The sequence below is a fragment of the Erythrolamprus reginae genome, chromosome 7 (assembly GCF_031021105.1).
Source record: "Erythrolamprus reginae isolate rEryReg1 chromosome 7, rEryReg1.hap1, whole genome shotgun sequence".
Lineage (NCBI taxonomy): Eukaryota > Metazoa > Chordata > Lepidosauria > Squamata > Dipsadidae > Erythrolamprus > Erythrolamprus reginae.
This window is the reverse complement of record NC_091956.1, coordinates 10,720,327-10,746,677: the sequence shown is the minus strand read 5'-3', so window position 1 is coordinate 10,746,677 and position 26,351 is coordinate 10,720,327. Positions and strand designations below refer to the sequence as shown.

Sequence of the window (26,351 nt, the reverse complement as noted above, 5' to 3'; positions counted from 1 at the left end):
TGGTTTTTCATTGACATGATCTTTGTCCCATGTGGAATTGGTTACAACGGTAAACAGTTGATTTTGCAGATTCTAGCTAGAAGATTGCAGACTGTCACCATATGTTGCTAACATTTTACACCAGACGTTAATTGTCTATGGACAAGGCATTGCAAAAACATTTCAGTAGCAAATCTTCCAGGGGTAACGTAACAGTGATGTGTTTATGACTGGGAAAAGCTATAAGGTGAACTTTTGATATTAGTCTCGCCATTCAGCACAAAAAGGCGTCAGGCTGACATTTGAAATCATTGGTTCTTGCCTTACTTCGGCCATAAATCAAATAAGGCTCGACGCTTTAGGAATGGCTAATCCTCACAAAATACATCATTGCACCTCATTTTGGTTCTATGTCCATTTTGCTTAATTGACTTTCTAAACAGTTATTCATTTATTCATTTATTCATTTATTCATTTATTCATTTATTCATTTATTCATTTATTCATTTATTCATTCATTCATTCATTCATTCATTCATTCAATTTTTATGCCGCCCTTCTCCTTAGACTCACGGCGGCTTGCAACATGTTAGCAATACCCTGTTTCCCCGATAGTAAGACACCCCCGATTGTAAGACGTATTGGGGGTTTCAGGGGGGTCGGCTAATATAAGCTGTACCCCGAAAGTAAGACATATGTCTTACTTTCGGGGAAACATGGGGGTATTGCTGGGGGGAGCCCGATGACGTCACTTCCAAGCTCCCCGCGCGCCCCTCGCCTTCGCCTCGCCGCGGCGCCACCGCCTCTTCCCCGGCTTGGCAAAGCGAAGGACGGCGCTGGTCCGAAGCGAGCCGAGCGGGCGGCGGCTTGCAGCAAAGGCGCTCGTCCCAGCAACCGAGTCCTGCCGAGGCTCGGCTGCAAGCGGCCAGCGAGGCCGACCAGCTCCGAGGCGAGCGGCCGGAGCTGCGCCCTCCTTCGCCCGCCTCCTTTCCGGCAGGCAGGTGGGGCTGCCCAACTGCGCACAGCGGCTCCTCCCCTCCAGACACACGCTTCCCCGACACGCGTCTGTGGCTCCACGCGTGCACGCCGCTTGGAGCCCTGAGGTTGAACTTGGAAAAGGGCTCATGAGGCTCCTGTCCCGCGGCTGCCCTTCTGGACTCTGGGGAGATGCCTTTGGGAACGCGACCCTTTCAATTTTTTTTCCAATGTAAGACATACCCCGAAAGTAAGACGTAGTGGGGCTTTTGGGGGTAAAAAGAAAGTAAGACACTGTCTTACTTTCGGGGAAACACGGTAGCACTTTTTAACAGAGCCAGCATATTGCCCCCACAATCCGGGTCCTCATTTTATCCACCTCGGAAGGATGGAAGGCTGAGTCAACCTTGAGCCGGTGATGAGATTTGAACCGCTGACCTTCAGATCTATAGTCAGCTTCAGTGGCCTGCAATACAGCACTCTACCTGCTGCGCCACCCCGGCTCCTTTTAGTTAGCAAAAAATAGACTCATCATGAGGGTAAGAATGTAGGTTTTGTTGAGGTTAACCTCGGAGTGCATCAGACAAAGTGGTTTCTTGTACTAGGCCTTTTGAAATAACTAGCAAAGTCAAATATACCTTCCTGGTCTTCAGGATGTCTCCCATTAACCACTATATGTCTCTGAGCAAATATTCTATAGAGTGGTACCTCTACCTACAAATGCCTCTACTTACGAACTTTTCTAGATAAGGACCGGGTGTTCATGATTTTTTTTGCCTCTTCTCAGGAACCATTTTCCACTTATGAACCCGAGCCTCCGAAACTGTAAGCCTCTCTAGGAATCTCTTGGGAGGAAACAGGGCCGTAAAGGTGGGGAGAAGCCTCTGTGGGGCCTCTCTAGGAATCTCCTGGCAGGAAACAGGGCCAGGAAAGGTGAGGAGAAGCCTCTGTGGGGCCTCTCTAGGAATCTCCTGGGAGGAAACAGGGCCTCCACCCTCCCTGTGTTTTTTCCAATCGCACACGTTATTTGTGTTTACATTGATTCCTATGGGGAAAATTCCTTTTTACAAACTTTTCCACTTAAGAACCTGGTCATGGAACGAATTAGGTTCGTAAGTAGAGTTACTACTGTATTTAATTGCAGTAACAAAGGTTGCTGCTATTCTGCCCAAGTTACCAACATGGTAAACACACAAGTCGGATGGACTTAATTTAATCAATAAACCACTACTAATAACTGGCTTAGTAGTGGACACACACACACACACACACACACACACAAATCTAAAAGCAATCTTTTCTTATAAAAAACTTAACTGCTAATTAATCGTTATTAGCAGCTGGCGTTAAGTTCAGTGAAGTCTTAACTCAAAGCAATGCAATTAGTTCTTGCTATCTCTGTGCGGATATAGGACTTGACAAGATACTAGACTGTATATTGTGGCAATTTAGGAACCAGTGCAGTGAAATAATGAAGGCACTTTTGTAGGAAAAAACAGTAGTAAACAGTTTTACTCTCCAGTGCAATCAAAAATATCTTCTGTCTTAGTCTTCTATTTACAGGATATGCAGTAAAGCTTACTTACACGTAGATTCTAAACCAATCTAGGTTTCTCTCTACCAATACTACAGTTTATCTAACTCATGATCAAAACTGCTTCAGCCAACTAACAGCATTAACAACAACAACAACCAACATCAACAGCCAACATTAACAGCCAAGTAACATTGTAAAGTTGCTTTGCATTTTACAATGCTCTGGCCCAATCAGATTGCAGTTTATACCCTATGACTCAGAATTCAACATGCTTACATCATTCTTTTACTTTATATGGTAACATAATGGAATATCACCTAGGATTCAGCTAATCCTTGACAATCTCACGTAGATTCCAAAGACTTGACAAAAGGCCAGGTGTCTTCCTTGATAAGCAATCCAAGGCAGGAAAAACAAAGTAGAGATTTTCATGAGACAATCACGACAGAAACATAAGTTACAGATACATCTGAGATACATCTGAGTATTGCATTGGCAGTTCTGTTTTAGCAAAAACTTCAGAAGATAATGATTTAGGGGTAGTGATTTCTGACAGTCTCAAAATGGGTGAGCAGTATGGTCGGGCGGTAGGAAAAGCAAGTAGGATGCTTGGCTGCATAGCTAGAGGTATAACAAGCAGGAAGAGGGAGATTGTGATCCCGCTATATAGAGCACTGGTGAGACCACATTTGGAGTACTGTGTTCAGTTCTGGAGACCTCACCTACAAAAAGATATTGACAAAATTGAACGGGTCCAAAGACAGGCTACAAGAATGGTGGAAGGTCTTAAGAATAAAACGTACCCTGTTTCCCCGATAGTAAGACACCCCCGATTGTAAGACATATCTGGGGTTTCAGGGGGGTCGGCTAATATAAGCCGTACCCCGAAAGTAAGACATATGTCTTATTTTCGGGGAAACATGGGGGTATTGCCGGGGGGGAGCCCGATGACGTCACTTCCAAGCTCCCCGCACGCCCCTCGCCTTCGCCTCGCCGCGGCGCCACCGCCTCTTCCCCGGCTTGGCAAAGCGAAGGACGGCGCTGGTCCGAAGCGAGCCGAGCGGGCGGCGGCTTGCAGCGAAGGCGCTCGTCCCAGCAACCGAGTCCTGCCGAGGCTCGGCTGCAAGCGGCCAGCGAGGCCGACCAGCTCCGAGGCGAGCAGCCGGAGCTGCGCCCTCCTTCGCCCGCCTCCTTTCCGGCAGGCAGGTGGGGCTGCCCAACTGCGCACAGCGGCTCCTCCCCTCCAGACACACGCTTCCCCGACACGCGTCTGTGGCTCCACGCGTGCACGCCGCTTGGAGCCCTGAGGTTGAACTTGGAAAAGGGCTCACGAGGCTCCTGTCCCGTGGCTGCCCTTCTGGACTCTTGGGAGATGCCTTCGGGAACGCGACCCTTTCAATTTTTTTTCCAATGTAAGACATACCCCGAAAGTAAGACGTAGTGGGGCTTTTGGGGGTAAAAAGAAAGTAAGACACTGTCTTACTTTCGGGAAAACACGGGTATCAGGAAAGACTTAATGAACTCAATCTGTATAGTCTGGAGGACAGAAGGAAAAGGGGGGACATGATCGAAACATTTAAATATCTTAAAGGGTTAAATAAGGTTCAGGAGGGAAGTGTTTTTAATAGGAAAGTGAACACAAGAACAAGGGGACACCATCTGAAGTTAGTTGGGGGAAAGATCAAAAGCAACATGAGAAAATATTATTTTACTGAAAGAGTAGTAGATCCTTGGAACAAACTTCCAGCAGACGTGGTTGGTAAATCCACAGTAACTGAATTTAAACATGCCTGGGATAAACATAGATCCATCCTAAGATAAAATACAGGAAATAGTATAAGGGCAGACTAGATGGACCATGAGGTCTTTTTCTGCCATCAGTCTTCTATGTTTTTATGTTTCTATAAGTTGAAACTCTTGTTTCCTGCAGCCTTTCAGTTGCCTCTGCTGTTCTTAGGTAAACTAGGGGAGTGGCCAATTAGCCTGAGTCTTACTCCCAAGGAGACCTCCTCTGGAGCAACCACTCCTGTCTCTTGGCAGCTCTGCAGGCTCGTGCATCAAGAAGAGGAGAAGCCTCTTCTTCCTCATCACTACTATGAGGTGGCTGGAGGTTCCAAAGGCCCTGGTTGAACCTCTGCCTCTGGCACCGAGTCCTCGCCATCCTCCCCACTGTCCGACTCTGATTCCAGATGCCCAGGCTGCTGGCGCATCACCAAGTCAGTCTCCTCTCGAACAGGATCCGCTATCAGCTACATGGGCCGCTGGCGTCCACAACAGCTGTTTCTCTGTGCTTAATGACAGTCCAGTCCAGTTGGACTCCTGAATATATTGGTTTTAAATGTCGTCTTCAGCCAGACAAACCATTTTCTATGTTTGCTCTGTCTGCAGCTGGCCTTCTGTTCTCTTCCCTAAAGAGGTACTCATCTTGTTTCTGGTTTTTTTAATAGCCATGTGGAAGGCCTGAATGTATTCGATGAGTAACACAATTGTGAGCAATAAGCATTTTTTTTCACAACACGAGAAAATGCTGGAAACCGTTCCTCTGATTCCCTCCGGTTCAGATTTTTTTTCTCTGCAAACACCCTCCTTTTAGTCACTGAATATGTTTTCCATTCTAGGCGTTCATTCAAATGAACCCTTCTTGTTTATTTATTGCAGCATTTACCCAATCACATCACTCTTCATTCTGGGCTGCATACAATATTAAAATAAAATGGTGGGAACTGTATAAAAGCAGAGATAAATAATTGCAGTCACTAACAGACCCATCATTCCACAAGGAGGTTTATTTTATTTATCTATCTATCTATCTATCTATCTATCTATCTATCTATCTATCTATCTATCTATCTATCTATCTATTTGTTGGATTTGTATGCCGCCCCTCTCTGTAGACTCGGGGCGGCTAACAACAGTGACAAAAACAGAATGTAAAAATCCAATACTAAAACAGCTAAAAACCCTTGTTATAAAACCAATCATACATACAAACATACCATGCATAAATTGTAGAAGCCTAGGGGGAAAGATTATCTTAGTTCCCCCATGCCTGATGGCAGAGGGGGTTTTGAGGAGCTTATGAAAGGCAAGGAGGGTGGGGGGCTATTCTAATCTCTGGGGGGAGTTGGTTCCAGAGGGCCGGGGCCGCCACAGAGAAGGCTCTTCCCCTGGGACCCGCCAACTGACATTGTTTAGTTGACGGGACCCGGAAAAGGCCCACTCTGTGGGACCTAACTAGTTGCTGGGATTCGTGCAGCAGAAGGTAGTCCTGGAGATATTCCGGTCCGATGCCATGAAGGGCTTTATAGGTCATAACCAACACTTTGAATTGTGACCGGAAACTGATCGGCAACCAATGCAGACTGCGGAGTGTTGGCATATTTAGGGAAGCCCATGATTGCTCTCACAGCTGCATTCTGCACGATCTGAAGTTTCCGAACACTTTTCAGAGGTAGCCCCATGTAGAGAGCGTTACAGTAGTCGAGCCTCGAGGTGATGAGGCATTTTATATCTTCTTTTTGGGCTTTGCACTTGAGCTTCCTGTTCCTGTGCAATGACATGTATTCTATTGGCTGTGTTGTGGCCCGTTAGCATCCTGTGCAATGAGCAATGGATCCAGAGGACTCAGAGACAGTGGAGGTACAGAACAAGTGACCTGTGCTTCTGGCACCCGAGACTGACAAATGACCTTTAAGCCACCTTCCGGTCACATAATCGTCAAGCCACTCCCATCTGGTCACATGGCTGGCAAGCCACACCCACAAAATAAGCCACAGCCGCAGTGTGGTAGTAAAAAAAATTACAGCCCTTCACTGCATGTACCTTATTTTATGTTGATTTCCACTTTGAGATCATTAAGGAAAATTGTCACCATTGTTTCGCAATGAAAACTGCAGTTTAATGTTTCCAAATGTAAAATAATGCACTTGGGGAAAAGGAATCCTCAATTTGAGTATTGCATTGGCAGTTCTCTGTTTGCAAAAACTTCAGAAGAGAAGGATTTAGGGGTAGTGATTTCTGACAGTCTCAAAATGGGTGAGCAGTGTGGTCGGGCAGTAGGAAAAGCTAGTAGGATGCTTGGTTGCATAGCTAGAGGTATAACAAGCAGGAAGAGGGAGATTGTGATCCCCTTATATAGAGCGCTGGTGAGACCACATTTGGAGTACTGTGTTCAGTTCTGGAGACCTCGCCTACAAAAAGATATTGATAAAATTGAACGGGTCCAAAGACGGGCTACAAGAATGGTGGAAGGTCTTAAGCATAAAACGTATCAGGAAAGACTTAATGAACTCAATCTGTATAGTCTGGAGGACAGAAGGAAAAGGGGAGACATGATCGAAACATTTAAATATGTTAAAGGGTTAAATAAGGTTCAGGAGGGAAGTGTTTTTAATAGGAAAGTGAACACAAGAACAAGGGGACACAATCTGAAGTTAGTTGGGGGAAAGATCAAAAGCAACATGAGAAAATATTATTTTACTGAAAGAGTAGTAGATCCTTGGAACAAACTTCCAGCAGACGTGGTTGGTAAATCCACAGTAACTGAATTTAAACATGCCTGGGATAAACATAGATCCATCCTAAGATAAAATACAGGAAATAGTATAAGGGCAGACTAGATGGACCATGAGGTCTTTTTCTGCCGTCAGTCTTCTATGTTTCTATGTTTCTATATATTGATTGTGGCAAGTTTATGTAAGGAGTTCCTTGCAAACGCTATAAACAGTAAACAGGTGCCCATCAGCAATTACACTCGGTAGGAGCCCATACTAAAATAAATGCTAGCTAAGGAACAGGTGGGAATGAAAGCCTAGACGAATGCAAACCAACTCAGGCAGAAATCCTCGAATTAAGCTAATCCCAGCATTTCCACTGAGTTCTAAAGCAAGGAATGGTTTGCATTTTTTCATGTCGAGAGAGATCTGTTTCATATTGTACATTGCTCAAAAAAAATAAAGGGGAGACTTCAACAATGCAGAGGGTCGGAACATTGCAGTGTTGCTGGGGAGAGGCAGATATGGTTGGAGCCACGGAGTTCGCCGTTCCAGGGGAACGAGGGATCGCTGCTTAATAGCGATCCCTCATTCCGGCTCTGTGAGCTCAACCCAGGGTACTGTAATGCTCTCTACATGGGGCTACCTTTGAAAAGTGTTTGGAAACTTCAGATCGGGCAGAATGCAGCTGCAAGAGCAATCATGGGCTTTCCCAAATATGCCCATGTTACACCAACACTCCGCAGTCTGCATTGGTTGCCAATCAGTTTCTGGTCACAATTCAAAGTGTTGGTTATGACCTATAAAGCCCTTCATGGCATCGGACCAGAATATTTCCAGGACCGCCTTCTGTCGCACGAATCCCAGCGACCGATTAGTTTAGTTTAGTTTAGTTTAGTTTATTTAGATTTGTATGCCACCCCTCTCCGAAGACTCGGGGCGGCTAACAACAATTAAAAAACAATGTAACAAATCTAATATTAAAAATTAATCTAAAAACCCCAATTTAAGAGACCAACCACAGAGTTGGCCTTCTCCGGGTCCCGTCGACTAAACAATGTCATCTGGCGGGTCCCAGGGGAAGAGCCTTCTGTGTGGTGGCCCTGACTCTCTGGAACCAGCTCCCCCCTGAGATTAGAACTGCCCCCACCCTCCTTGCCTTCCGTAAACTCCTTAAAACTCACCTCTGCAGTCAGGAATGGAGGAATTGAGGTATTCCCCCCTCCCCTGGGCCTATACAATTTATGTATGGTATGTCTGTGTGAATGTCTGGTTTAATAATGGTTTTTTTAAAAAAAATTAAAAAAATTATTAGATTTTTTGCGAATTTTTCTATTGTATGTTGTGAGCCGCCCCGAGTCTACGGAGAAGGGCGGCATACAAATCTAATAAATAAGTAAATGCAATATATCTCCAAGTAAATCAAACTTCTGTGAAATCCAACTGTCCACTTAGGAAGCAACACTGACTGACAATCAATTTGACAGGCTTTTGTGTACATTCAGCTTTGTTCAGAACTAAGTATTCAATGAGAATATTTCATTTATTCAGATCTGGGATGTGTTCTTTGAGTGTTCCCCTTATTTTTTTGAGCAGTATATATAAGTATGTATTCTGGTTTACAACTGTATATTCAAAAATTATATGCATTTGTATTGATATCTGCACAGTCCTTTTAATTTAGGTATCCCCCCTCATTTATCTTCAATAAAGATTATATTTTCTTTTTGAAAAAGAATGTATAAATGGATGTTAATTCCTGAGAAGACATTATGGTACAGTGGTACCTCGTGATACGAACCCCTCGTGATACGAACATCTCGAGATAAGAACCTGGGGTTTGGAAATTTTTTGCCTCTTCTTACGAACTTTTTCCGGCTTATGAACCCACCGCAGATTGCAAAATGGCGCTCCACTGGGCGCTGCCGCCCGGCTGTCACCTTTTAAAACAGCCGGGGGGCTTCTCGGCGTTCTCCCAAACCCGAACCTGAACTTTTCGGGTTCGGGAGGCTGCCGAGAAGCGCCGCTGCCTGGCTGTCACCTTCTGAAACAGCCGGGGGGCTTCTCGGCATTCTCCTGAATGCCAAACCCGGAAGTTCGGGTTCAGGTTCAGGTTCCGGAGGCCGCTGAGAAGCGCCCGGCTGTTTCAGAAGGTTACAGCCAGGCAGCGCCGCCCGGCGGAACGCCGTTTTTATGATCAGCGGCGGCGTTTTCGGATGATCTGGAAGCTGGAAAGGAAGTGGGGAATCCCAATAGGGAATTCAATGGGTGGAGCTTTGACGTCACGAAGACGTCCTTCCTGGAGGCCACGTTTCGCCTTCCTTCCTCCTGATCTTTCCCCCTTTCTTCCTCTTCCTCCTTCTTTCCTCTTCCTCCTCCTCCTTCTCTTCCTTCCTCTCCTGTTTCTCCACCTTCCTCCTCCTCCTTCTCTTCTTGCTACTTCTTCCTCCTCTTCCTCCTTCCTTCTGCTCCTCCTTCCTCCTGCTCTTTCCCTTTTTCTTCTCCCTCCTCCTCCTCTTCCTCCTGCTCCTCCTCCTCCTCTTCTTCATCCTCTTCCTCCTGCTCCTCTTCCTCTTTTACCTCTTCTGGTATCAAGGAGAAAGTTCCAGGAGAAGCAGGAGAAGAAGCGAAGGAGGAAGAGGAGGGAGGAGGAGGTGAAAGAAAGAGGAGGAAGAGGAGGAAGGAGGAGGAGGTAGAAAAGGAGAAAGATCAGGAGGAAAGAGGAGGAAGGAGCAGGAAGAGCAGGAGGGAGGAGGAAGAATAAGAGAAGGAAAAAGAGGAAGGAGGAGGAAGAGGAAGAAGGAGGAGAAAGAGGAGGAAGAAAAGAAGGCGGAGGAGCATGAGGAAGGAGGAGAAGAAGGAAGGAGGAGGAGGAGAAATAGAAGGTGGAATGAGGATGAAAAGGAAGAAGGAGGAGGAAGGAGGAGAAGCAGGAGAAGAAGCGAAGGAGGAGGAAGAGGAGGGAGGAGGAGGTGAAAGGAAGAGGAGGAAGGAGGAGGAGGTAGAAAAGTGGAAAGATCAGGAGGAAAGAAGAGGAAGGAGCAGGGGGGATGAGGAAGAGGAGGAAGAAGAAGAGAAGGAAAAAGAGGAAGGAGGAGGAAGAGGAAGAAGGAGGAGGAAGAGGAGGAAGAAGAGAAGGAGGAGCAGGAGGAAAGAGGAGAAGAAGGAAGAGAAGCAGGAGAAAGAGGAAGGAGGACAAGGAAGCAGAGGGGAAAGAGCAGGAGGAAGGAGGAGGAAGAAGAAGAAGAGAAGGAAAAAGAGGAAGGAGGAGGAAGAGGAAGGAGGAGGAAGGAGGAGGAAGAGTAAGAGGAGGAAGGAGGAGATATAATTGAGAGAGAGATCGCCATGCTTCTCTGACTGCCTTGCCTTAGCTTATGCTTTTTCCCAACATCAAAAGAGAATATATATAATTTTCTCCCCGTCTACCTACCAGGGCGTCCTGTGTGTGGAAACTAGCGTCTAATGTGTGAACTTTAAATGGTGTTTTTTTTTTCTCAGCCGATGGAGTGCAGTCATCCGCGGGTGATTTTGAAATACGGGCTGATTCACAGGAGGCCAAGAAGCGTCTCCCGAGAAGACATCCCGACTGTTGCTTTTGTCTAGTGTCCTCCTCTGGACGTGATTTAGGCAGAAGCAGCTGTCATTCCAGCAACGGCACATAAAACAAAGCAGGATTTATGGCAGAAAGTCTGCTCGCGGAATAAATCCATGAAAGGAGGGAGAGAAACACAGAGGAGGCCATTGGAGGGAAGTCAGATAAGCCAATATTGTGCCCCAGAGCTCCGTATTCCTGCCAAACGCTCTATTTAGTGTGGCTGAGAAAATGATCCAGGACATATCTGGAAATCTCCAAGGTGGAAAAGGGAAAAAAATGTGGGCAAATAAAATTTTACACTGACTCCATTCTTCACCCAAAAATATGGCAACCATGTTTTCCTTGGGGAAAATCAAAGGGGCAGAGCTGAAGTAGTTCATAAGGATAGAATAGAATGGAATGGAATTATTATTATTATTATTATTATTATTTATTAGATTTGTATGCCGCCCCTTTCCGTAGACTCGGGGCGGCTCACAACACAATAAAAACAGTTTATAACAAATCTAATAATTTACAATATAAAATATTTTTAAAAAACCCATTATTAAACAGACATACACACAAACATACCATACATAAATTGTATGGGCCCGGGGGAGATATCTCAGTTCCCCCATGCCTGACGACAAAGGTGGGTTTTAAGGAGTTTGCGAAAGGCGAGGAGGGTAGGGGCAGTTCTAATCTCTGGGGGGAACTGGTTCCAGAGAGTCGGGGCTGCCACAGAGAAGGCTCTTCCCCTGGGGCCCGCCAACTGACATTGTTTAGTTGACGGGACCCGGAGAAGGCCAACTCTGTGGGACATAATCGGTCGCTGGGATTCGTGCGGCAGAAGGCGGTCTCGGAGATATTCTGGTCCGATGCCATGAAGGGCTTTAAAGGTCATAACCAACACTTTGAATTGTGACCGGAAATTGATCGGCAACCAATGCAGACTGCGGAATGGAATGGAATGGAATGGAATGGAATAGAATAGAATAGAATTTTATTGGCCAAGTGAGACTGAACACAAAAGGAATTTGTCTTGATGCATATGCTCTCAGCGTACATAAAAGAAAAAAGATACATTTGTCAAGAATCATGTGGTACAACACTTAACAATTGTCATAGGGGTCAAATAAGCAATGAAGAAACAATCCATATTAATAAAAATCTTAGGATACAAGTAACAAGTGACAGCCATACAGTCCTAAGTGGGAGGAAAAGGATGATAGGAATTATGAGAAAAAAAACCTGGTAGAAATAGAAGTGCAGACTTAGTAAAAAGTTTGACAGTGTTGAGGGAATTGTGGTCTCACCAGCGCTCTACATAGCGGGATCACAATCTCCCTCTTCCTGCTTGTTATACCTCTAGCTGTGCAGCCAAGCATCCTACTTGCTTTCCCTACTGCCCGACCACACTGCTCACCCATTTGGAGACTGTCAGAAATCACTACCCCTAAATCCTTCTCTTCTGAAGTTTTTGCTAACACAAAATATGATAATTATGTTTGTCATTTTGGTTCTCTATCCTGGGCATTCCATTACTTTTATTTGAGTTTTCTAATGACTAAAAGAAGCAACATGAAAGCTTACTGTGTGGTTTGCTCAGGAAACACATGCATACACACAGAAGTCTCATTGATTAAGAATTTCCAAAATAATAATAATGAAATAATAATAATAATAATAATAATAATAATAATAATAATTATTATTATTATTATTATTATTATTACTACCATATTACAGACCCCTCCAGGAATAATAATAATAATAATAATAATAATAATAATAATAATAATAATAATAATAATAATAATTATTATTATTATTATTATTATTATTATTCCTGGAGGGGTCTGTAATATGGTAAATGATTTAGCTTTACTAGATAAATGGTCAAAGCAATGGAAACTGCAGTTTAATGTTTCCAAATGTAAAATAATGCACTTGGGGAAAAGGAATCCTCAATCTGAGTATTGCATTGGCAGTTCTGTGTTAGCAAAAACTTCAGAAGAGAAGGATTTAGGGGTAGTGATTTCTGACAGTCTCAAAATGGGTGAGCAGTGTGGTTGGGCAGTAGGAAAAGCAAGTAGGATGCTTGGCTGCATAGCTAGAGGTATAACAAGCAGGAAGAGGGAGATTGTGATCCCCTTATATAGAGCGCTGGTGAGACCACATTTGGAATACTGGGTTCAGTTCTGGAGACCTCACCTACAAAAAGATATTGACAAAATTGAACGGGTCCAAAGACGGGCTACAAGAATGGTGGAAGGTCTTAAGCATAAAACGTATCAGGAAAGACTTAATGAACTCAATCTGTATAGTCTGGAGGACAGAAGGAAAAGGGGGGACATGATCGAAACATTTAAATATGTTAAAGTGTTAAATAAGGTCCAGGAGGGAAGTGTTTTTAATAGGAAAGTGAACACAAGAACAAGTTGACACAATCTGAAGTTAGTTGGGGGAAAGATCAAAGGCAAAATGAGAAAATATTATTTTACTGAAAGAGTAGTAGATCCTTGCAACAAACTTCCAGCAGACGTGGTTGGTAAATCCACAGTAACTGAATTTAAACATGCCTGGGATAAACATATATCCATTGTAAGATAAAACACAGGACATAGTATAAGGGTAGACTAGATGGACCATGAGGTCTTTTTCTGCCGTCAGTCTTCTATGTTTCTATGTTTCTATAATAATGGAATTGCTCCATCAACAAGGAAAAGCAAAACAATATACCAGCCGGTTGTTAGGGTTTCTGACTAAATAACAGGCACCCTGTTTGATGCCATTCTCTAGCGGGGAAAAGGTGAATTTCTTTTCCCGCAGGTAGTCCTGGGCTTATGACCACAATTTGGGCCCAGGACTTCGTGTCCCTAAGTGAGTTTTGCCCCGTTTTGTGACTTTTCTATGTTAAGTGAATCCCAGCAGTCCTTACACGATTTCTTACCCAACTGGGAATGTTCTCCTGCTTGCAATTGGGTCTCGCAGGGGCAAGTGTGTCAATTGTCCACCTGTCGTTGTGTCTTTTTTCTAACCTAAACTTGGCCTTGGTGGTGTATCTTCTAGGTTTCTTCTACAGCCCGAGCAATTCGAAACACAGCATTAAAGAGCGGCTCATGAAGCTCTTGCGCTGTTCGTCTTCCAGATCGACCACTCCTGCCATTCAAAGCAAGTTTTTTTCCCCACCCTTTTCTTCCTTCCTTTCTCTCTCTTTTTCTTCCTTTCTCTCTTTCTCTCTTTTCTTTCTTTCCTTCTCTCTCTTTTTTTCTTTTTCTCTCTCTCTTTTTCTTTCTTTTTCTTTTTTTCTCTCTCTCTTTTCTTTCTTTCTCTGTTTTTCTTTTTCTCTCTCTCTTTCTCTCTCTCTTTTACTTTCTTTCTTTCTCTCTCTCTCTTTTTCTTTCTTTTTCTTTTTTTCTCTCTCTCTTTTCTTTATTTCTCTTTCTTTCTTTTTCTCTCTCTATTTCTCTCTCTCTTTTACTTTCTTTCTCTCTTTTTTTCTTTCTTTCTTTCTCTCGCTCTCTCTTTTTCTTTCTTTCTTTTTCTTTCTCTCTCTTTTTCTTTCTTTCTTTCTTTCTCTTTCTCTCTCTTTTTCTTTCTTTCTTTTTCTTTCTCTCTCTCTTTTTCTTCCTTTCTTTTTCTTTCTTTCTCTCTCTCTTTTCTTTCTTTCTCTTTCTTTCTTTTTCTCTCTCTCTTTCTCTCTCTCTTTTACTTTCTTTCTCTCTTTTTTTCTTTCTCTTTCTCTCTCTTTTTCTTTCTTTCTTTTTCTTTCTCTCTCTCTCTTTTTCTTTCTTTTTCTTTCTCTCTCTTTTTATTTATTTCTTTCTCTCTTTTTCTTTCTTTCTTTCTCTCTCTCTCTCTCTTTCTCTCTCTCTCTTACTTTCTTTCTCTCTTTTTCTTTCTCTTTCTCTCTGTTAGTATACTATATGTAACTATGTTGGGTGTTGCAATACAGAAGCTAACAATGTAAGTCTAAGACTGTACCTTTAAGTGTCATTTGCTGGTTGGCCATAAGAGGGAGCCAACGATGTTCCTCTTGGGGGACTTTATACTAGAGAGATTTATATGTGTATATTTTGCTGTGTGTGATAGCCTGGTTTTTGTAAACCATTATTAGGATTATAGCTGTATGATATTGGACTGTGTAACTAATATTGTTTATTTGCCTATCTGTTTATAATAATATTGTTCTATTTTGTACTGATTCATTGACTGACTAACCCTCATTGCTACAATTACTCAGCTTAAAGTTTGTTGAAGGTTTAATATATTACCTAGACATTCTAACAATCTCTCTCCCTCCCTCTCCTTTCTTTCCTTCTTTCTTTCTTTCTCTCTCATTTCTCTCTCTCTCTTTCTTTATCTCTTTCTTTCTTTCTCTCTCTCTTTCTCTCTCTCTTTTTTCTCTCTCTTTCTTTCTCTCTCTCTCTCTGTGTGTCTCTTTCTTTCTTTCTCTTTTTTCTCTCTCTCTTTCTCTCTCTCTCTCTTTCTCTCTCTCTTTCTATCTCTCTCTCTCTCTGTGTCTCTTTCTTTCTTTCTTTCTTTCTTTCTTTTCTCATCAAAAAGCTTTTTTTTTTTTTGTATTTAAACTGCATGATTCCTGGAATGTACCACCAGGCCTGCCAGGTTCAGCTTGGGGCTTCACAGGCTGTGATGGGTTGCTACAATGAAAAGTATAGGTGAACAAATTTGAAAGGAAGAAAAGATAAAGGAGATAAGGAGAGACAATTGGAGACAGGGGACGGGAGGCACGCTGGTGCACTTATGCACGCCCCTTACTGACCTCTTAGGAATCCCGAGAGGTCAACCGTATATAGTCTAAGGGTAAAATGTTGGGGGTTACTACAGAATCCGGTAATGAGTTCCACGCTTCGACAACTCGATTACTAAAGTCGTATTTTTTACAGTCCTACTTGGAGCGGTTAATATTAAGCTTGTATCTGGTGTGTGCTCCAGTGTTGTTGTGGTTGAAGCTGAAGTAGTCGTTGACAGGCAGGATGTTGCAGCGTATGATCTTGTGGGCAATACTTAGATCATGTTTAAGGCGTCGTAGCTGTAAGCTTCCTAGACCTTGATAGGCTCAAACTATGTATTTTGCAGTGGTCTAAATGGGAGCGAGCAGGGCAAGACAACATTTGGCATAGACTCTGGAAATTTTTATTTACCGTAGCTTTAACTGCCTCACTCCGTCTTCCTGCTTAAAGGATGAAGCCCTTGGCAGCTTTGCTTGAAGTAGAAGAATTATTCTCAGGGGAAACATTATTTCGACTTACTGCTGTGCTGGAGGCAGTTAGAGTTTGACTGAAGAGCAGGTGTGAGATGAAAGAAGGAAAATTGACACCTCTTTACTATGACAGGGGACAAAATTATCCTGATATCGCTTCCATTCCAGCATGAATCATCGGCAGGATCTTACAGGCAATCAAGATCGAAACTATTGTCCATCGCTCGGGTGGCACAAATGCTTTTGGCTGAAAACAACATTGCCAAAAAGGCACTAAGAGTTGTTAACTTAATCTTACACAGCTTCTTCTCTGGCAATATTATACTGCTAACCAGAGCTTACAAAACATTTGTCAGAATTTGCCTTAAACAAGATTTAAGTATCGCCCACAAGATCATATGCTGCAACGTCCTGTCTGTCGGCGACTACTTCAGCTTCAACCACAACAACACAAGAGCACACGACAGATTTAAACTTAATATTAACCGCTCCAAACTTGACTGTAAAAAATATGACTTCAGTAGCCGAGTTGTTGAAGCGTGGAACTCATTACCGGACCCCATAGTGTCATCCCCAAACCCCCAACACTTTACCCTTAGATTACCTACGGTTGACCTATCCAGATTCCTAAGAGGTCAGTAAGGGGCAAGGACAAGTGCACTAGAGTGCCTTCCATCCCCTGTCCTATTGCTCTCCTATATCTCCCATACCTTTCTTCTATTCCTATATCTCTTCTTCTATTCTTTCATTGATATGTTCTATTACTATATCATCTTTTGTATTATTTCTTAGCTATATTTTACTATGAGTATCTCCTCTATAACCTTCATCATGTATTTTACTATGTGTATTTAGATATATACCCACTCCCTCATTGTGTATCGGACAAAATAAATAAATAAATAAATAAATAAAATAAAATAAATAGAATAGAAGCTCACCTGTCTGGAACCCGCATTGCATGTTAGACATCAACACAATTGAGAGAGTCCAGAAATATTTCACAAGAAGAGTCCTCCACTCCTCCACTCACAATGAAATACCTTTTTTCCACTAGACTTGAAATACTGGGATTAGACAATTTACAACTACATCGCCCGCCGATCTGATCTAAATGCAGTTCATACAATCATAGACCAAAATATCCTTCCTGTTAATGACTACTTCAGCTTCAACTGCAGCAATACATGAGCACATAATAGATTCAAACCAAATGTAAACGGCTCCAAACTCGACTGTAAAAAATACGACTTCAGCAACAGAGTGATCAATGCCTGGAATGCCCTACCTGACTTTGTGGTTTCTTTCTTTCTTTCTTTCTTTCTTTCTTTCTTTCTTTCTTTCTTTCTTTCTTCATTCATTCATTCATTCATTTATTTATTTGTATGCCGCCCTTATCTGAAGACTCGGGGCAGCTAACAACAATATAAAAAGACAATGTAAACAAATCTAATATTAAAAACAATCTTAAAAACCCCAATTTAAAGAACCACTCATACATACAAGCATACCATGTATAAATTCTATAAGCCTAGGGGGAAGGGAAAATTTCAATTCCCCCATGCCTGACGACAGAGGTGGGTTTTAAGGAGCTTGCGAAAGGCAAGGAGGGTGGGGGCAACTCTGGTATCTGGGGGGAGCTGGTTCCAGAGGGTCGGGGCCGCCACAGAGAAGGCTCTTCTCCTGGGTCCCACCAAACAACATTGCTTAGTCGACGGGACCCGGAGAAGGCCAACTCTGTGGGACCTAACCGGTCGCTGGGATTCTTCCCCAAACCCCAAAATCTTTACCCTTAGACTGACTACAATCGACCCCTCCCTGTTTCTAAGAGGTCTGTAAGGGGCGTGCATAAGCGCACCACTATGCCTACCATCCCTATCCTACTATCCTCTTTTATCATTACTTTTTACTTATGTTATGTTTTTACAAATTATTACTATCCCATGTTTGATAAACAAACAAACTAACTAACTAATTAATTAATAAACAAATAGAGAGATGTACTTCCAAAACTTCTTTGGCATTTTCCCAGGCATAGAAATATCTCTGAGCACAGATCTGTTTCCTGACTCCTAATTCGAATTCCACCCCCTTTTCTTCAGTGAGAGAAGTCTCCCGTTTTGCAAACTGCCACCTGTTTTTCGTGCTCTCGGGGGACCTCCTATATTTGCCCCTCCTCTGTGCCCGTCGCTAAGTCTTCTACCAAACTATACTACCGCATCCTGCTCCCAGCTCTTTCGTCCTTCTAACTTTGAAATCCTTGCGTTCTTGACAAGATAATATCACATTCCGGAAATCACTATAATAATACGTCTTGCAGAAATTAGTATAATTTCTTCTAATGTGTACTATTATGCTAAGGTGGAGTGTAGATTTTTTTTTTTTTTGGGAGGGTAAAAGTTGCAATGTGGAATCCAATTCAGAAAGTTAAAAGAGGAGCTTGTGGGTGGATTTCAGTTTAAGCCCTCTTAACTAGTCCCCGGAGAGGTAAATGCATTCTTCTCCTCCTCCTCCTCCTCCTTCTCCTTCCCCTCTTACTCCTCCTCCTCCTCTTCTCCTTCTCCTCCTCCTCTTCCTCCCTGTTCCCCTTCCCCCTCTTCCTCCCCCTCCTCCCCCTCCTCCTCCTCCTCTTCTTCCACCCCCAGTAGGGCGAAATCAGGTTGGGGAGCAGGGAGAGAATTGGAAGACTGAGAATGGAGGGAAGGAAGGAGGATGGGAAGGAAGAGAGGGAGGGAGGGGTGAGAGAAGGGAAGGAGGGAGGGAAGAGAGGAAGGAAGGAAGGAGAAATGGAGGGAGGGAGGGAGGAAGGAAGGAAGGAGAAATGGAGGGAGGGAGGGAGGAAGGAGAAATGGAGGGAGGGAGGGAGGGAGGGAGGAAGGAGAAATGGAGGGAGGGAGAAAGGAAGGAAGGAAGGAAGGAAGGAAGGAAGGAAGGAGAAATGGTATTACTCTGGAAATATAAAACTATTAAATATGAATCTCTCTCCCCTTTTATGGAAAGCAAACAAGTTCCTTGATAGATAAAAATAGAAGTAGAAAGAAACTAGACAACTTTAGGTTTTTAAAAAAAAAATGAAATAATCAGGTAGCATTATATGAATTGAATGAATTATTAACTTAAAATTGGATAAAGGAACTTTCCAGGGTCATAATGTTTCATAATTTGGAATTATAGGGAAGTGATAATGGCCAAATGATTTCAGCTTTTTTCATTTAGCATCTGTTACCAGCATATGTATACTATATACCAGGGGTGGGCAATTAATTTATAATTATAATATAATTATAATATATAATATAACATAATATATAACTTTTCTAGATAAGAACCAGGTGTTCAAGATATAATATATAACTATATAATATAATGTAATGTAATATAATATAATATAATATAATATAATATAATAATATATAATATAATATAATAATATATAATTATAATTTATAATTATAATATAATTAACTCAGTTCTACCCAATAATATACAGTATTGGGTGAACTGAATTAATTATATTAGTCCGGTCCTCTAAAACCATCCCAATTTCTCATGCAGCCCTATGGCAAAATTAATTGCCCACCCCTCCTTTAGATGGTTTGACTTTCTTTATTGTGTTTGTTCCTTTTTTACTTTGATGGTCATTTGCCGTAATTAAATTGATTTCATTCGTTATGAAAAAAAAAAAAGGTGGAATAAATTACCCTACTTTCATTAATCTTATAATAGCGGGAAGCCAAGTTTTAAAAACAACACTCAGCATAGAGAGCTTACGAAGATAATACCTTAATATAGCACAGGAATAATATATCTTACAGACAGTTTTTCTTGGTGCGCAGAAGAATCAAATGTGCTCTGTAGAGAATTAAATAAGGAACAGAATCCACAGTGATCAAATAATCTTTTAATGAAATGCGGTTGGAAGCCCTTTCATTTAAATTGTCAGGAACAAAATTTAAAGCTATAAATTAGTGGCGCATAAGCTCTCTCCCTTCTCTCTCTTCTCCCCTCCACGCCAAAATGCTTTGCCTGGGATACAGTTTGCATGACAGGTTTTAGCAAATGCTCACCGCCTGTTTATCACGGCTTGAAAATTGGAGTCGGTTAAGGCTCTTGAATATTGAGCAGCCCTGCTTGCCACTTCTTTTCCTTAAAAAAAACCCAAAAAGATTTAATTCTCAAATGCAAATTAGAGATATTTAAATTGGGCACATTTCTAAAAAGGCTTGGGGTTTTGTTTTTTTAAAAAATTGGATTAGTTAGCATGCAACTCTACAACGTGGGATGATTAATATTTAGGGATGCAATATTAGGGCTGTGTGAAGCACACGGTAGATAGGGTGTTCTTGCCCTCCAGAACAGGAGTCTCCAAACTTGGCCACTTTAATAGCAATAGCATTTAGACTTATATACCGCTTCACAATGCTTTAATAGCCCTCTCTAAGTGGTTTACGGAATCAGCCTCTTGCCCCCAAGGGGAGATGAAGGGAGGGAGGGAGGGAGGGAGGAAATAAGGAAGGAGGGAAGGAGGGAGGAAGGGAGGAAGGAAGGAAAGAAGGAGGGAGGGAGGAAGGGAGGAAGGAAATAAGGAAGGAGGGAGGGAGGGAGGAAGGAAGGAGGGAAAGAGGGAGGGAGGGAGGAAGGAAGGAAGGAAGGAAGGAAGGAAGGAAGGAAGGAAGGAAGGAAGGAAGGAAGGGGGTTTACACAAAGAAGATATTTTTCAAAGCCCCTGAAGGCAAGAATCAATAGATGGAAACTCCACAAGGAGAGAAGGAACCTAGAACTAAGCAGAAATTTCCTGAGAATCAGGACAATTAATCAGTGGAACTACTTCCCTCCAGAAGTTGTGATTGCTCCAACACTTGAGACTTTTAAGAAGAGACCAGACAAGGATTTGTCTGAAATGTTATAGTGTTTCCCGATGAGCAGAAGGCTGGACTAGAAGATATTTGAGGAGACAGGCTAGGTCCTCCAATCCTAGCATACTGGTTTTTCTATTCCAATTGGCCTGCTGTGCGTGTCTAAAGTCTCAGACAACATCTATCATTTTAATAGGAAGAGAAATAAACTGGACAGGTCGATACAGTTGATAAACTTCTCCAACTTCTAGGCCCAGGAATCTGTCTTTATTTGAGAAATATACCGAGAGAGAGAATTGAACTTGTTCCTACAAGAGTTTTCTCGCATTCCATGGGATCTCCCTTGACATTTGCTAGGCTGCAATTATATACCAATGCTAAAAAAATAAAAAAATGTAGAAACCACCTTCACAATCTCAGTTGCTATTAAAACAAAAGTTATCAGTTCTTAAGTTTGCAAAGGTCTTATTGAAAATAAATGCCTGTTGTATATTTCATAATGTATGCGTGAAGACCCAGGAAGAAAAAAAAAATAATAATAATAATTTGGTTTGGATTTTTTTTCCTCTGGGCTATTCCACCCTGGATGTTTAAAATGAATATATTATTTTGTTGAAATGGGAAATCTAAACAATGCTGTGAAAATTATTTTTAATGAACCTGGTACGAAAACGATGGCAGAGTTGTGCTCCCTAGGAGGTCACCGAGAGTAGAGCAAAGGGGTTGAGAGAGGGATTGGTTGACTGATTGCGAGCGGAATAAACACACCCGATTGGCTTTGCAAAACATAGGAGTAAAGAGGTGTTGAGACAACCATGTCAGAACTGCTTTGTGGATTTTCCAAGTGGACCTTGGAGGTCTTCCAGTTCAACCCCCTGCTTAGGCAGGAAACCCTACACAACTTCAGACAGATGGCTAGCCAACATCTTCTTTAAAACTTCCAGTGTTGGAGTATTCACAACTTCTGGAGGCAAGCTGTTCCACGGATCAATTGTTCTGACTGTCAGGAAATTTCTCCCTAGTTCTAAGTTGCTTTTCTCCTTGTTGAGTTTCCATCCATTGCTTCTTGTTCTACCCTCAGGTGCTTTAGAGCAGTGTTTCTCAACCTTGGCAACTTGAAGATATTTGGACTTCAACTCCCAGAATTCCCCAGCCACTGAATGCTGGCTGGGGAATTCTGGGAGTTGAAGTCCAGATATCTTCAAGTTGCCAAGGTTGGGAAACACTGCTTTAGAGAATAGGTTGACTCCTTCTTCTTTGTAGCAGGCCCTGAGATATTGTAAGGCTGCTATCATGTCTCCCCTGGTCCTTCTTTTCATCAAATTAGCCACGTCCAGTTCCTGTAACTGTTCTTCATAATGTTTTAGCCTCTAGTCCCCTAATCCTCTTGGTTGCTCTTCTCTGCACTCTTTCTAGAGTCTCAACATCCTTTTTTGCATTGTGGCGACCAAAACTGAATGCTGTATTCCAAGTGTGGCCTTATCATAAGGCCTTATAAAGTGGCATTAACACTTCACGTGATCTTGATTCTCTCCCTCTGTTAATGCAGCCCACAACTGTGTTGGCTTTTTCGGCAGCTGCTGCACACAGCTGGCTCCTATTTAAATGGTTGTCCACTAGGACTCCAAGATCCCTCTCGCAGTTGCTACTGTTGAGCAATGGACCTTATATACTGTATCTGTGCATTTTGTTCTTCTTGCCTAAATGTTGAATTTCAACTCCCAAAATTTCTTAGCCAGCTTGTGTTCTGTCTAGATTCTAAATGATTCACCGGTGGTAATTAAAGCACCCACTCAAGGGACAGTATAACAATGATATATATTGCTTTAAAAACATCAAGGTGAGATTAGTAGTATAGAGGTTATATAAATTCTTAGAAATGTACAATGGAGTAGAGATAAGTGCGAATTAAATATCAATGTGATTAACATCATAAGTATAAAATCTGACCGACGATTTTTAGGATAGATAAAGCAGAGACATAGTACTAGGATAGATTAAATAACGATATGTAAAACTACATAAGATTATCAAGAATTTATGCTGAAGATTTGGAAGTTTCGAGAGAAATGGGTTGTTTCGTTTTTAACAGAACCTTTTTTCCTTTTTTCTTATTATTTTTTTGGTGGGGTTATTTTTTTTATATTTTAATTTTTTTGGTTTTGGGTAGTTTTTTTGTTTTCTTTATGTTTTCCTTCTATTATTTTTACATTATGATTACATTATGATTCTATTATTTTTACATTATGATTATGTGAAGTTTGTATATGTGGGTTAAATATCTCAATAAAATCTTTTATTAAAAAATTAAAAGAAAACAAAACATCAAGATATAAAATGGTTAATAGTCAAAGGAATATTTTGTGCATTCTGGCAGTGTTCCCAGATGAATGACTCTCAGATAAGAAAAGTCTCAGGCTGGAATCCAAAAGCTCATTAGAACAGTCTCTTTGAAGTGATTCTATCAATCAACCAAATTCACACATTCCCATAGCCTCTCCAAAGAAGCAGATTGCATGATTTAAAGCTGTCTTAAGGCAGAAATGCTCTTTAGACCCTGGAGCTCACACCCGGCCATTATTGGAACGTTGTCCATCACACTGACTTCTCATGAGACTCTCCCTTATATAGTCACAAGGCATGGCCAAATGTTCTATAGAGCTATTCACACCCAAACCTCTTCCTTCTAAAATAATCCTGTCTGGACATGGTTCTGCTCACTCTTGCGTCTATAAGTAGTTTGTCATTGTCCCCTGAGTCACTCAACAACACCTCTGGGGGTACCACAGTCTCTGATTGGCTTTTCCTCTCTAGCTCCTCATCCTCTTCACTTTCAGACTCGGGTTTCCAAGAACACTGGTTTAGGATACCAATAAATATCCATCTCTCAGTCTTTGAAATCCGTGATCAGCTGAGCAGGACATAGACCAGCCACAACAGCTTGCTTGCTTGTTGAGGAACTCAGGGAGTTGAATTCCGCAAGTCTTAATGTTGCCAAGGTTGAAGACCCCTGAACTATGGGATTGGAGGGGAGGAAATCATGAGTTATTCTACATAACCAACCCAGTCCTATTGCTGACATTGTATATGAATTATGAATGAATGGCCAATTGCAAAGAGCTGGAATTATTGTCAGGTGTTGCTTTTCATTGATGAACTTGGTGTGTCTAACCTACCAGGTCTCTTTTCTTTTCCCCCAGCTGACATGGTCATGATTGGAGATCTATTTTTTGCCATGACTGGATTCCTTCTTGGTAATCTTTCCTTTTTTTGCTTTGGTTTCTTAGACAGCGTCGAAGATGAAATCGAAATGGCCACAGTGCGACACCGACCCGAAGCCCTGGAACTCCTGGAAGCACAGAGCAAATTCACAAAGAAGGAGCTTCAGATTCTGTATCGGGGGTTCAAAAATGTAAGTGTCCCCCAAATTCCTAAGAATAATTGGGAAATTACAGAAATATTTGGGGGGACTGTACAATTAGAAGGTGATGCCTATTTCGCAACTAAAACATTCAGTAATGATAATGATTTGTTTCCTGGCCATGGTTGGTTAAGGAAGGGAGGGGGAGAGGGAGGGAGGGAGGGAGGAAGGAAGGAAGGAAGGAAAGAAGGAAGGATGGAAGGAAGGAAGGAAGGAAAGAAGGAAGGATGGAAGGAAGGATGAAAGGAAGGATGGAAGGCAGGAAGGAAAGAAGGAAGGAAGGATGGAAGGAAGGAAGGAAAGAAGGAAGGAAGGAAGGAAGGATGGAAGGAAGGAAGGATGGAAGGAAGGAAGGATGGAAGGAAGGATGGAAGGAAGGAAGGAAGGAAGGAAGGATGGAAGGAAGGAAGGATGGAAGGAAGGATGGATGGAAGGAAGGAAGGAAGGATGGAAGGAAGGAAGGAAGGATGGAAGGAAGGAAGGATGGAAGGAAGGAAGGAAGGAAGGATGGATGGAAGGAAGGAAGGAAGGATGGAAGGAAGGAAGGAAGTACTAGTACCAGTTAAAAGCACTAGTACTAATACTAGTTAAAAGCAATGCGATGGGAGAATTTAGAGAAATAAAAAAAAGCAGCAATAGAAAGCGCTCAGGCAGTAATAGTTTTGGGTTGGAAGGATGCGACAAAATGGACAATGCAAAATTGGTAGAGGTACATGGTGGACCATATTCAATTTGAAATTATGGATAAAAGGATAAATTCGGAAAATGAAACTGAGTTGGGACAACTGATGGTATGGTGGGACAAGGTAAGACGATATATGACGAACAGAATCCGAGACCAAGCTACAAGAAATAAATTGGAATCACTCTATAATATGTAAATAGATATATTGCTCTTGGGTCAAGTGGACTATACAAGAAACACCCCAATTTGGTGGTGGGGAATGTGTGTATGTCTGGGTGGTGGGCACATTTCACTATGCACTGTTATATGTTGTGTGTAATATAAAATTGTTAAAAATTATTAAAAAAATAAAAATAAAAAAGAAGGAAGGAAGGAAGGAAGGAAGGAAGGAAGGAAGGAAGGAAGGAAGGAAGGAAGGAAGGAAGGAGGGAAGGAAGGACCCACCTGCATCCCAAGTGAATTAGACCAGCTTTTTCTTCTTCTCTCAAAACTTATGTATTTATTTTTGTTTGCTTGCTTGTTTGTTTGTTTGTTTGTTTGTTTGTTTGTTTGTTTAATTTATATGCCACCCAACTCTCTAAGGATTCTGGGCAGCTTACAACAAAGAGAACAATATCTAAAAGAACAATTTAAAAAGATAATTTATAACCCTTATTAAAACCATGCATGTGACCAGATCTAGATGATACCTCATTTGATCAATGGCCCTAGGCCTCAGGCCTGCCGGAAAAGCCAGGTCTTTACAGCTTTCTGGAAGGCCAGTTGTGTGGGGGAAGTATGAATTCCAGGAGGTAGATGTTTCCAGGGACCCGGAGTTGCTACAGAGAAGGCCCGTCAGTTTGGCTGACGGGACCCAGAGAAGGCCAACTCCCCCCAAAGATTAGAATTGCCCCCACCCTCCTTGCCTTTCGTAAGCTTTTAAAACCCACCTCTGCCGCCAGGCATGGGGGAACTGAGATACACTTTCCCCCTAGGCCTTTACAATTTTATGCATGGTACTTCTGTATGTATGTTTGGTTTTATAATAAGGGTTTTTAACTACTTTAATATTGGATTGTTATATGGTGTTTTTATTACTGTTGTTAGCCGCCCCGAGTTTACGGAGAGGGGCGGCATACAAATCCAATAAACAAACAAACAAACAAACAAATAAATAAACAAGAAAAAGAAAGAAAGAGAGACAGAAAGAAAGAAAGAAAGAAAGAAAGAAGCAAGGAAGGAAAGAAAGAAAGAAAGAAAGAAGCAAGGAAGGAAGGGAGGAAAGAAAGAAAGAAGCAAGGAAGGAAGGAAGGAAAAAGAAAGAAAGAAGGAAGGAAGGAAGGAAAGAAAGAAAGAAAGAAAGAAAGAAGGAAGGAAGGAAAGAAGCAAGGAAGGAAGGAAAGAAAGAAGCAAGGAAGGAAGGAAAGAAAGAAAGAAGCAAGGAAGGAAGGAAAGAAAGAAAGAAGCAAGGAAGGAAGGAAGGAAAGAAAGAAAGAAGGAAAGAAAGAAAGAAGCAAGGAAGGAAGGAAAGAAAGAAAGAAAGAAGCAAGGAAGGAAGGAAGGAAAGAAAGAAAGAAGGAAAGAAGGAAAGAAAGAAGCAAGGAAGGAAGGAAGGAAGAGAG

General features: G+C 42.0%; 1 protein-coding gene and 1 long non-coding RNA gene across 4 annotated transcripts in view; one reads left to right on the top strand and one right to left on the bottom strand.

Annotated features, from left to right (window-relative positions):
- KCNIP4 (potassium voltage-gated channel interacting protein 4) overlaps positions 1–26,351 on the top strand; it is a 311,697-nt gene that overhangs the window by 254,586 nt on the left and 30,760 nt on the right. For all 3 annotated transcript variants that reach the window (XM_070756979.1, XM_070756978.1, XM_070756977.1), the window contains exon 2: positions 23,932–24,056. In XM_070756979.1, coding sequence (XP_070613080.1) covers positions 23,955–24,056 — 102 coding nt within the window. In that variant the 5' untranslated portion in view covers positions 23,932–23,954. The remainder of the gene's footprint in view (positions 1–23,931; positions 24,057–26,351) is intronic.
- LOC139170162 (uncharacterized) lies at positions 19,675–23,993 on the bottom strand. Its single transcript, XR_011559574.1, has 2 exons — positions 23,821–23,993; positions 19,675–19,934 (listed from the first exon to the last, which is right to left on the bottom strand). It is a non-coding gene; the product is annotated as an uncharacterized lncRNA (long non-coding RNA).